This window comes from Tenrec ecaudatus, chromosome 1 (genome assembly GCF_050624435.1).
Source record: "Tenrec ecaudatus isolate mTenEca1 chromosome 1, mTenEca1.hap1, whole genome shotgun sequence".
In the NCBI taxonomy this organism is placed as follows: Eukaryota; Metazoa; Chordata; class Mammalia; order Afrosoricida; family Tenrecidae; genus Tenrec; species Tenrec ecaudatus.
This window is the reverse complement of record NC_134530.1, coordinates 171,570,143-171,583,143: the sequence shown is the minus strand read 5'-3', so window position 1 is coordinate 171,583,143 and position 13,001 is coordinate 171,570,143. Positions and strand designations below refer to the sequence as shown.

General features: G+C 42.4%; 1 protein-coding gene across 1 annotated transcript in view; it reads left to right on the top strand.

The window, feature by feature from the left end:
• The window catches only part of CD244 (CD244 molecule), a 47,144-nt gene extending 35,677 nt beyond the window's left edge, over nucleotides 1–11,467 (top strand). Inside the window, exons 7-8 of the mRNA XM_075540797.1 lie at nucleotides 10,256–10,312; nucleotides 11,387–11,467. Of these exons, the coding sequence (XP_075396912.1) occupies nucleotides 10,256–10,312; nucleotides 11,387–11,467 (138 nt within the window). The remainder of the gene's footprint in view (nucleotides 1–10,255; nucleotides 10,313–11,386) is intronic.
• The last annotated feature ends 1,534 nt before the right edge of the window (nucleotides 11,468–13,001 follow it).

Genomic DNA, 13,001 nt, shown 5'->3' with positions numbered 1-13,001 from the left:
CAAAACTCTGGGTGTATATTCACAACAGAGAAGGAAGTGGGAGGCACATATTCCAATGAAGCACATTGTGTAACAACCGCACACTGTACAACAACCAATAAGTCACATGTTCCCAATAACGTACAAAGGGTGCGCAACAGTACTCAAAGACATCGTGGTGATGTACGGGTGAATTTATCACTATGTTCCTAATATGGTATATCTGCAGTTCATTGGGTGCTCAGTACTTTGACTAATGGCAACAAGGTCAGTTATCGGAACTGCTCATGCTACAGTAGCTTGGATTGTGGGGGCGAAGTTGGGCAGGAAACAAAGCCTTGCTGTTACAAAATGGCCAAGTTTCTGCTATGTGTCTGAGGCCAGGGTCTTAATGGCTATCGGCTCCCAACAAAGGGACCTGTGCACAGACTAATGAGACTCTGGTCACTAGCACTAGTACAAGGTCTGCCTTGAGCAGTGAGGGTGTCACTGGAAAGGCCAATCACGTGCAGGTTCATGAGGACCTGGGTGCAGAGGATTTGGGGGAAATGTATTTAGTTTGTAAGTTGGTGATGAATAGGTATTGTCAGTGTAGCAAGCAGGTTTTAGATGTGGTGCTCGGGTTGTGCGATGGGAATGTTAAATCTACCAGGGTCCCTTATCAACCCTGTAAATTGTGAAAGGGAGAGTGCAGACCTTTAATGATTTGTATTTATAACTGAAGGCCCTTATAGTGGGTTGCTACACAACTTTGACGTCTCCTCTCCTTACTTAAACCCAAAATAGATATAGGTTATTATTGTGGGTACCCCTGTGAGGTGGGGCTTCTGTTCAGAGTGGTCAGGGTAAGGGAACCCCATGTTCATGGGCTACCTTGTCAAGGGTAGGGAAGTTCATCAAGTAACCCTGACATAATAAATCCCAATGCCTGGGGAGGGGGGGGGGCGGGGATAAAGGAGCCCTGGGTTTTCTTTTTCTGAAGCTAGTGCAATTATGTCTAAGAACTATCTGGAGCTACCTGTGTCGTGAGTTCAAGTTGCGTCTCTGACTCCCTTAGGCCAACTATCTCCATAGAAAGCTGAAATTTTACTTGGTGAATTTAAAGGAGGTTGTGTGTTACTGACATGAAGGATCAGGTTCCAGAGGTTTTGTGGTGATGGTAAAAGAGGAGTATAGTGGATCCACCAGGTTCCCTTGATAATACTGTGTATTATGTAGGGACAGGGGTTGGTGGTATGTTGTTTTTCTACCTCGTGGTCCTGTGGGTGTAAGAAAGGGAGTGAGATTCAGCCTATGGGGATGCTTTGGTGTCTGTTCTGGCTGCAAAATCTGTATTCTTGTGATCGAGTGAGTTATCTTGAGAGAATGTATCTCTGGGGAATCAGGTCAGAGGGACTGGGGGTGATGGAGGTGGCCAAGTGGAGGTAGGGGAATGGGGTCTATTCTTGTGGCCTACCTAGGTAGCCTAAAGGTAGTAGAGTATAGCAATGTCTTACTCAACAGAAGTCTTGCTTTGCTGACTGCTGTTGTGTAGTCTTTTAACAGTCTTGCAGAGTTTCTCTGTCAAGCCTCAAACTGGTAAAACCAGTTTTTGGCCAAGGCTGCAGCTTTCAACTCCTGTTGGATATTTCCTGTTTTGTTACGTTAAAATTGTGTTAATGAGCCTGGCTTGTGGTAACTCACTTTCAAAGTTACACAAAGGAACACAGCTTTGGAATGAAAGCATTTTAAAAGTTTTTTTTTTTTAAATGGGCTGATACGCTGCCCTGGTGTGAGGGGAATAGATTAGCTAAATGAGTTTGAGGCCCCCTGGGTCTGAATTCTCCTGTCTTCCTTCCGGTGTCACTCCTGGCTCTCTCCTGCACAGCTCTGTAGGCTGTGGTCTGGAGATCTGAATTTTTCTGTGGGTAAATATCCTAGGGGCTCTCTGATTGCAACAAATTAGTGTCTAATTATCTATCACTCCCCATGTGGCAGGCTCTCAAGGAACTGGGGAGAGGAGGAAAGGGGATGGCTGATGTGGTTGTTCAGTTCCTCCTCAGGGAAGGGAGATGAAATGCCCGCAAATGCATGAGCACAGAGAGTAGCAGAGAGTGGAGGCCTGGTGTGATCTCTTGTGTCTAGTTTTTGGAGGCTCTCCATGAGTCTGGGGTTATGACCACCTCTAGAAATTACTGCATGCTGTGGGTCTTGAATGGCAGCCACAGGAAGGGGTGGTGAGCACCTGCCCACTGGACCTGGCAAGGGATTAGTGAAGTTCATGGGCAGATATGGCGAACTTAGAGTCATCTCAGTGATCTCTCAAATCGCTCTGTAGGCAAAAATCACAAGGGGGCTCTGGCTGAACCACCTACCGTAGTACATTGGAATTATATTCCTACCACTGAGCCTCCCAATATTGGCCTCCTTACCTCTTACTTTTCCAATTTAACAACAGGAGAATATGGTGATTCTACCTGGATGCCATCTTGACTCTTCCTCACTTACACTCTTCCTCCTATCACACCTACGTTCAGGAAACAGTGGATCTGAATGGTTCTCCTTTATCTCATTATGATTTATCACATACTAATCTTTTGATATGTAACAGGTACTGTGAAAAGTGCCTTATATACATGTTCTTGCTGAATGTTACATAACTGCCTCATTAAACTGAGCATCATAGTGGTATGCTAACTGGCTGAAATCTTTATTTTGGGGCTAAATGGTTTGAGTCTTTGATCTACTTCCTCCTACCCCACCTGAGCATTCTGGCATCATAACAATTTATCCACAATATGGAGACACAAGTTGAAGATCAGTTACCATCTCATCAGGTCCAACATTGGTACTTCCTTGCATAAGGATTACAAGACTTGTGCTCCATAGAGTTTACAAACACTACATTTTGGGAACGTTTGACAGGCCTTTCTGCCAGGTGCCTCTGGGTGGATTCAAACCTTCAACCTTTAGTTAGAAATCTGCCCCATTCATGATTTGCACCACAGCTTCTTCTAACATTGACAGTTGTTTACCTTGTATCTCTCTCTTACGTTCTAAGACCTCAAATAGCAACCTCCTCTGAAAAATAATAGAGAACTCAAAGAAAGATCCGGAAAAGGAAGGATACAGGAAGGGAAGTGTGAGAAAAGGAAAAACAGTAGGCAGCGAAGGCAGGAAGCAGGGAGGGAGATGAAAGGAAGAGGAAAGAGACAGACAAAGAAGGCACTTATCCTTTCAGGACCTCTCTGGAATGAGTGGGGTTTGCCTTTCCTAATGCCCTGAGATAATGTGCTTCAATGACAGGGGGTGGAAGTCACCACACATCAAAGAGAAAAGCTCAGCAATTTATTTCTGAAAAGTAGTCAATACAACCCCTGAGGCTGATCAGAGTATCTCGTCCTTATAGTGTTAGATGATGATCCCTTAGGTCAGAAAGATCTCTGACCTAATATACATTGGTTACAACAATGGCTTCAGTAAACAACCACCTGTGAGGGTGTACAGGCCGAGCAATGGTTCATTCTGTTGTACCTGTAATCCTCGTGGGTTGGAGGTGACTTGACAGCCATTAACAACAACAATAGGGTTATTACAAAGTTTAGGAATGAATACATGCACAGAACAAATTCTCAAAAACATTAGCCAGTGCTCTGCTCGATATTGGCCCCCTGAAGAGATTGCTGGAGAAAAGGGTGTAATGGCAGTGTGGTGAAGAAACTCGTTGGTATTCGGTTATGAGAAAGAATAGGCGTCTAAGGCATTACATGCTTGCCTTTAAACAAGCAGTCATCTAACTGAGCTGTCACTAAGTCCTCACAAAAGAAGCACAGTAGACTGTTTTTATAAGAATTGTAAATAATACAATGCAAAAGGAGGGAAAGTATCAGAACATAAATTCTGAATACCCAATTTGCAAAAGGTTATGGACAACAGTGAAAGTTCCAAATCCATTTGCACTGTCCCCACATGGATTTAGCCTCTGGTGAATCTCCTCTGACCACAGTCCAGGGATCTGAATAAAATTGTGGTCAAACAGATAGCGTTGCAAAGTAGATGATGGTAGAGGTTGCTAGGTTAAAATGTAACAATTATTACTTGAGCTTTCTTTTGATGCATTTTAATGTTGTTTCAGTTTTTAATATTTTCTGCTTTCTTTTCATTTTCAAAATGACAATTTGTTTTGTCGTTGTTGTTTTGTATATTTGCTTGTTTCTTATTTTTTTATTTTGTATGTTTTCCTGTGTAAGACATCCAGAATAGGTAAATCTATAGAGACAGTAACTGGATTTATAATAAACCCAGTTTTGTAATAAATAATTGAATTGATAGTAAATCCATTAGGGGCACGGCATGAGAGGCTGGAGGGAAATGAGGAGCTAACAACAATGTGTATGAAAAAGAAGAAAATGTTCTGCAAGTTACTGTGCTGACGATTGTACAACTCTTAAATATGATAAAAAGTATTGGATTGTATGGTATGTGAATTATATGTCAATAAAACTGTTAAAAAACACTAACTGTATAGTTCAGCAAGCAGCCATATGGCAGGGAAGCAACAAGCCCACGTGGAAGAAGCACACCAGCCTGTGTGATCATGAGGTATTAACCGTAAAAGGTATCAGAGTTTCAAAAGAAGCAACCAAATCAATGTGAAGGGGCATAGTTGCAGTGTAGCCCCCCAAACCCCTGTAAGATAACTGGACAGTCCTCAGAAGGGCCACATGGAAGTGATGATAACTCCAGTGTGTGGCATAGCACTGATGAACCACATAACTATCCTCTAGCTCTTCAATATTTCCTCCCCTTATTTTTACTCATTTTACCTCATTTACCATGTTATATTTGTGTATGTTCATTTGTATATTTAAGATCATCCAGTGCATGAGAGCCAAGATAGATCACCCTTCAGAAATAGTAACGGGAGTAATGGTTCCCTGAGGGTATGGGAAAAGAGTAGAGAGAAAGAGCGAGTAGCGAGCTGATAGTATTGATGGCTGTATAACCACACTCAATGGGATCAAACAACAGAATTGTATGCAAATGGATCCAAGGGGATAAGAAAAAATAAGGATTTTTCTTTTCAAAGCTATGTATTTAAAACTTTTTTTTTTTAAACAAAACAACCTATCACCCTCAAGGTACGCTCGATTACACTTAATACATTTGTCAAATCTGTGATTCCATTCTTGAAAACATATTTTAAACTCATCTGTTTAGATGGTTGATAGGATCTCTCCCTCATTTTTTTCTTCACCTCTTCTACATTGTTAAATTTCTGTCCTTTCTCGCTTCATTCACGAAAACAAAAAGAAGCCACCCAGAGCAAAGTCAGATGAGTAAGGTGTGTGGGGCAAGAGAGACATGCAAATTTTTGCCGAAAACTGGTGCACTGAGATGGCTGTGTGAGGGAGTGCATTGTCGTGGTGGCAAAACCAGTCCCCCGTCTGCCATAAATTAGGCCTTTTTTGTTGCACATTGTGATGCAATCTCTTCAGAACATCCAAATAGAAACTTTGATTAAGAGTCTGACCTGGTGGGACAAAGTCCAAGTGCATTATCCACCTCATATCAAAAAAAAAAAAAAAAAGAAAGAAAAGAAATGAAGATCATCTTGATCTTTGATTTTACTTGGCCAGCTTTGGGGTGGGGAAAGGTGATGCTGGCTTCTTCCACTGGCTTGATTGATGTTTGTTTTTGGGGTTGTAAGAATAGGACCATGTCTCATCACCAGTAATGAGCTTGGGAAAAAGTCCGGGTTGCTTCAGCGTTGTTCTTTCAAAGCATGGCATGTTTCCACTTGACAGTCTTTTGTGTGGTCAGTCAGAATCCAAGGCACAAATTTCACAGCGACCCTTCTCATTCCCAATTCTTTCATTAAAATTTGCTGAACCAAGCTCCAATATAGTCCAGATAACTTCCCCATCTCTTCAATGGTCCGTTGTTGGTCTTCGAGCCCAAGGACATAAAATTTAAAGAAAAAAATCATTTATTGGGAGCCAGTGCAACTCTTATCACAATCCATCCATTGTGTCAAGCACATTTGTACATTTGTTGTCATCATCATTCTCAAAACATTTGCTTTCTGCTTCAGTCCTTGGTATCAACTCCTCATTTCCCCCCCTCTATCCCCACACCCCCTCCCTCATGAACCCTTGATGATTTATAAGTTATTATTATTTTGTCATATCTTACTTGGCCAACGTCTTCCTTCACGTACTTCTCTGTAATCCATTCCTTGTAATCAGTTCCCCCTTTTTAATCCACCTTCCCTCCACCCTCCCGGTATCAGCACTCTCACCACAGGTCCTGAAGGGATCATCCACCCTGGATTCCCTGTGTTTCCAGTTCCTATCTGTACTAGTGTACATCCTCTGGTTTAGCTCGATTTGTAAGGGAGAACTGGGATCATAATAGTGGGGGTGGGGAGGAGGAAGCATTTAGGAACTAGAGGAAAGTTGTATCTTTCATCGTTACTACACTGCACCCTTACTGGCTCATCTCCTCCCTGCGACCCTTCTGTAAAGGGGTGTCCAATTGCCTACAGATGGGTCTTGGGTCCCCAATCTGCACTCCCCTTCATTTGCAATGATTTGATTTTTTATTCTTTGATGTCTGAGATCTGATCCCTTCGACACCTCGTGATCACACAGGCTGGTTTGCTTCTTCCATGTGGGCTTTGTTGCTTCTGAGCTAGATGGCCACTTGTTTACCTTCAAGCCTTTAAGAAACCAGACACTATCTCTTTTGATAAGTGGGCACCATCAGCTTTCTTCACCACATTTGCTAATGCACCCATTTGCCTTCAGTGATCATATTGGGAAGGTGAGCCCATAATGATATGATTTTTTGTTCTTTGATGCCTGATAACTGATCCTTTTGGCACCTCATGATCACACAGGCTGGTGTGCTTTTTCCATGTGGGCTTTGTTGCTTCTGAGCTAGATGGCTGCTTGTTTACCTTCAAATCCTTAAGGTCTTATATGCTATAATTTTGATAGCCCGATTCTATCAGCTTTTTCCACCACATTTGTTTATGTATCCACTTTGTCTTCAGTGATCATGTTGGGAAGATAAGCATCATGGAATGGCAGTTTAATTGAACAAAGTGGTCTTGCACTGTGGGAGTACTTGAGTGGAGACCCAATGTCCAGCTGCTACTTTAATACTAAACCTCTAAATATATGCACATAGATCTATTTCCCCATCATCATACATAAATATATTTACATATATACATGCCTGTATTTGAAAGCTAGCAGAGTATTGTAGATTTTAGTAATAAGGCCTTTGTCTGATGTGTCATTGCTAAAGATGTTTTCCCAGTCCATGGGCTCTCTTATTACTCTCTTGGTGAATTCTTTTGATGTACACAGGTGTTTCATCTTTAGTATACCCCACTTGTCAATTTGTGCCTCCTCTGTGTGTGTGTCCTTCTTTATTTCTGATAGTCTATGTATTCCCTGTGCTGAATTTCTAAGGTTGGTCCTGATTCCCTCATTGATGGCCCTAATAGTTTTGGGTTTTGCCTTGAGGTCTGTGATCCACCTTGAGTTTATTCTTGTGCATGGGGTGAGATAAGGGTCTTGCATCATTTTTCTGCAGGTAATATCCATTTTTTTCCCAGCACCACTTGTTGAAGAGGGTATCTGATTCCCATTGGATACTTTTTGGGCCCTTATCAAAGATCCGTTGTCTATATACTGATGATTTTATTTCTGGGTTTTCAGTTCTTTTCCATTGGTCTGAGTACCTGTCAGATACCAATACCATGTGGTTTTGACAACTGTGGCTGTATAATATGTGCTAAAGTCAGGTAAAGCAAGCCCTTCCACGGTGTCCTTCTCCTTGAGGAGTTCTCTGCTAATTCTGGGCTTCTTCCCTCTCCATATGAAGTTGGTAGTCAGTTTTTCTTCTTTGAAGAAAGATGTGGGTAATTGTATTGGGATTGCATTAAACTTAGATAGTGCCTTGGGCAGAACTGACACCTTTACTATATTGAGTCTTGTTGAGTTCGCTCTTTGTTTCTTGTAATAGTGTTCTGTAGTTTTCCTCATTTAGGTCTTAGTCAGATATATCCCTAGATATTTCAATTTGTGCTATCCGATGTATATAGCAGTCCAATGGACTTCTATTTGTTGATCCAGGTGCACAGATTTTGGTCTGGTTGGGAAGATAACAGGTATCTATAATGCGGGTTTTCGTAGATTGACATTTCACCTTTTATGAAATGAGAAAACCACTCATATATCGAATTTTTCCCATAGTTCTGTTCTTGTAAGCTGTATTCAACATCGCAACAATTTCTGTGGCATCTTTCCTGAGCAGGAACCCCCATTTTACAGTTGCACTCTTTTCTCTTAAATTGGTCATCACAAAAAATGTGGTTCAGGTGAAACTGTTTTTATGACAAAATTCACTCTGACCAGAGAGAACTTTCCCAGGTGACACCACTGGGTGCACTAGCTCAGCGAGCTGCTCCATGCTCGCCTATAAGGAAAGATGCTTACTACAAAGCTCCACCACTGGAGCTTTTTTTCTGCTTCTTAGGGGGTGGGGTACGCCCTTGTGTTTTGGATTGTAAAAGATATGTCAAAAAACCCCAACCAATTATAGGGAAGAAAAAAGGGGTAGGGGATAGGGTGGGGATAAAGGGGATAAAGGGGATCTGATATCAAGGAGTTCAAGAAGAAAGAAATGTTTTGAAATTGATTGTGGTAGCAATTGTACAACACTGCTTTATGTGATTGAACTATGCAATGAATGATATGATATGTGGAAGAGCTCCCAATAAAATAATTAAAAAACCCAACACTACCCATTATTAATGACACAATAGGACCAACTCAAGTTGTCTGACCTTGGTGCCTGGCTATCAAAAGATATAGCATTTGGGGTCTTAAAGGCTTGAATAAAGGTAAGCAAATGGCCACCTAGCTGAGAAGCAACAAAGCCCACATGGAAGAAACACACCAGCCTGTGCGATCATGAGGTGACAAAGGGAAGAGGTATCAGTCATCAAAGAACAACAAATCATATCATTGAGAATGAGTGGCAGTGAGGAGTGGGGACACAAAGCCCATCTGTAAGCAACTGGATATCCCCTTACAGAAGGATTGCGGGGAGGAGATGAGCCAGTCAGGGTGCAGTGTAGCAACGATGAAACATATACCTTTCCTCTACTTCCTAAACACTTCCTCCCCTCCACTATCATGATCCCAATTCTGACCTACAAATCTGGGTAGACCAGAGGATGTACACTGGTACTGATAGGAACTGGAAACACAGGCAATCCAGGACAGATGAACCCTTCAGGACCAGTGGTGAATGTGGTGATACTGGGAGGGTAGAGGGAAGGTGGGCTAGAGAGGGGGAACTGAGTATAAGGATCTACAAGTAACCTCCTCCCTGGGGGATGGACAACAGAAAAGTGCGTGAAGGGAGACATCGGACAGTGTAAGACATGACAAAATAACAATAATTTATAAATTATCAAGGGTTCATGAGGGAGAAGGGGTAGGGAGGGAGGGGAAAATGAGGAGCTGATATTAAGGGCTCAAGTAGAAAGAAAATGTTTTGAGAATGATGAGGGCAACGAATATACAAATGTGCTTGGTACAATGGATGGATGGATGGATGGTGATAAGAGTTGTATGAGTCCCCAATAAAATGATTAAAAAAATAACATCCTTGCACTTCAATACTTTAAAGAGTTCTTGTACATCAGACTTACCCAATGCACCATGTCTTTTGATCACTTGACTCCTGCTTCCATGAGTACCGATTGTGGATCCAAGCAAGACTAAGTCCTTGATAACTTCCAACTTTACTTCATTTATCATTATGTCACCCATTGGTCCAGTTGTAAGGATGTTGGCCTTCTTTAAATTGAGTTGCAGTCTACACTGAAGGCCGTAACCCCTGATCTTCATGAGCAAGTGCTTCTAGTCCTCACTTTTAGTAAACAAGGTTGTGTCATCTGCATAGGACAGGTTGTTAATTAGTTTGTGTTAGAAGTGTTTTAATTACATGTGTGTGTGTATATGTTTTGTGTGGATTTCAGGTATAGATGGGTTTGTTTCTAACCCTGGTTCAAAGAACATCATCATATCATTAGCAAAAATGAACTATGCCTTCCTTGGAGACAACAAGCATGATGGTTAGTTTCTATGGTAGGAGGTCCTGTTCACTTCTGTTTGAAATGGTGCTATAGGAGCTTTCTGGGCTGAGTCTCCTTTGGAAGCAACCACAACTTTCATTATGATGCTAAGCACTCTTAACTCTTTGCTTTGTTCAGCCTGAATCCGAAATGAAGAACCACGGCCCTTCCTTCAATAGCACCATCTATGAAAAGGTAAGATTCCGGACCCATTTCTGAATGGGCTGAGTCTCCAAAGCCCTGAAATCCAGCCTTCCAGAAATGCTACTCACGGAGCCTCAAAGCTGAAGGGCTTTTAAGAGTCTTCTAATCTAATCATCACTTTAGAGATAAAACACTTGAGACTCAAGGAGGGCTAGCATCCATCTTAAGATCATACCACACTGGAGCTCGCCAACGATTGGGGAGCTGAATGTCTATCGTAGGACTGTCCGCAGACTATGGGCAACAGACTGGATTTCTCTTTTTACCAAAAGTGTGCCTATAGGGACAGAGAGGGACATCAGCTAAAAAATAATCATAGTTTTTTATGTTTATCACGTAATTGGCAGTCATTCTAGGACAATGGTGTTATTGAGTTGCTGCTGGAGTGGACATTGTTAAAAGACACCTGATCATGGTGGCTGACTTTGTTCCTATCGAGCCATTTAGGAAGTGGAGAGGAAGAGCCAAATGTCATTGAGGGCTTTTGATGTCTATGACACTCTGTTAGAGTTTTCACATGAATGATCTCAGTTAGCCTCACACAGTCCAACGAGGTAGGCATACTTAAGTTTCCATTGGCCCTTGGAGAGATTTAGACTCAGAGAAGACTCCATCCCTATTAGTCTTATACCAGAGTTACTACCTCTGGTTCAATAACGGTATTGCCTTTGGCCACAGGTGGATCAGTATAAACTGCACAGCAACCTGAGGTGTTTACTTTGAGTCAGCAGTGCCTGCTGGGTTCCTTGCCCTTTACCTGTAGCCAACATTGAAGCCAACGTGACAGTCCAGGCCCATGAAGGATACTGTGTGGACCAAAGCAAACTCATTGGGATTCTGAATAAACAAGCTGGTGTTGAAAGAGCCCTGAAACTGGAGCCAACAGAATTGGATTCAAGTCCCTCCTTTGTGTTGTACAAATTTTTGACATGGAGTAATTTGTTTCATTGCCTTGAACTTTATTTTCTTAATCTGAAAAATTGAAGCTAACAATTCATATTCCACTGGTGGTTGTGCAGATCTCCTAATGGGAGGGCCTGACTTCTGTTCTTCTTCTTTCGGTAGGTTGGAGAGATACACATCAGAGCCCAGAATCCTATGCGACTGAGCCGCAAGGAGCTGCAGAGCTTCCAAATTTATTCCTAGCTGCGGAGGATCTCTTCACCGGTCTAGCAAACCAGCCTCTGTTTTGAGAACAGCCCAATGCTGATGTCACACGAGTCTCTGCAGGAGAGTGGACAGTCTAAGGAGGACATGGGAGTTTGCCGTGGGTTTCTAAGAGTCATTGTAGGAGCACAGCTGTTTAATAGGACCTCTCAGCTTACAGGTGGGAACAAGAAGAGATGGAGTACTTGGGCAGTTCACAAAAGTATCCACATCAAGTCCAAGTCCTTGTAATGAGTAAAATGCGATGTAAATGTAGGATTAGATTTATTATTCTTAGCATTGAGATTACCTTTTCCTCTTTTTCATATTTGTCTTCCCTTCACTGCAAACTGGATGACAACATTTCGGTCCCATCTGCCTGTCCAGGATAATTTTCCAGACCAAGAAGAGAAGATAATGGTGACTTAGGGATATATTAGACAGCCCCCCTTTAAAGTTGGGCTAGCTTCTTGTGCCCAGATGGGCAAGTCTCCTAAGGTGGCCTGGGTGTGACTTTCCCTTATATTTTAACCTCTGGCTAGTGTGTCACAAAGTGGATTGGGCAAGAGTAAGAGTATAGGGTGTAAAGCAAGTCCTTCTCTGAACAGAAAAAATGAAGTAAACGATAACCGGATATTGAGACATATGGTTGATCTATAAAGACATGCTATTAGAAATATATATTTGTTATTTTACAAAATTCCCCAGAAGCAGTATCATACAAAAGTTTCTAGTGCTGAAGAGACACTGGAGAAAGGTCACATAGCTGAATCCTCCAGATGAAGCAACTGGACACAAGAAAGTACACTGTACACCCTGAGGCTTTAGGCTAGTCTCTTAGCTAGTGTGTGGTGAGCTTGGTGTAGACTCTGTGGCCAGACAGAGGCTGCATAGGACCCCAACAGGTAAGATTGCAGGAGTTGACTGTTTAATTGCCCCAGCCTTATTTACCACATGGATTTAAGAGAAATAAGTGATGTTATAGAAGAGAGAATCTGCCAAGAGTCAAAACTAGAGAAATATATTCAATGAGCCATCTGAGCTGGGGACCTTGGGAAGAGTGTTGGGAATTAACATGGAGATCAAGGATTCCCGCAAATACAGAGGGAACTGAAAATGATGGGTGTCACAGCAGTGCAGATGAACACAAGTGAAACTGACCCCGACTGCTGGGGACCTTTCATGTGCCCCGGGTTGTGCAGTTCTTCACCTGGCAAGCATTACTTGGAATATACTAAGGTACAAAATGTAATATCATGTGTCTCATTATTGAACATCCATGCTGATGCCCTACAAAGATCACGATCCATGCAAACAGTGAGTCAGGGAGTGAGCAGAAGTGAGGCCCCTGCTGAGTCTGAATCCTGCCTGCCCCTGGGAGGACCTGTGACAGCCACAACAAGGCTGAGTGAGGCAGCAGCTCTGTGGAGGGAGGGCAGCACAGAGCTTGTCATCTAGGCTCTTCCTTCATAACAGTTGGGGGTATCCTTTATGGAGAAATCATGTATAGTGACTGGTCTGGAGAAGTCATTTC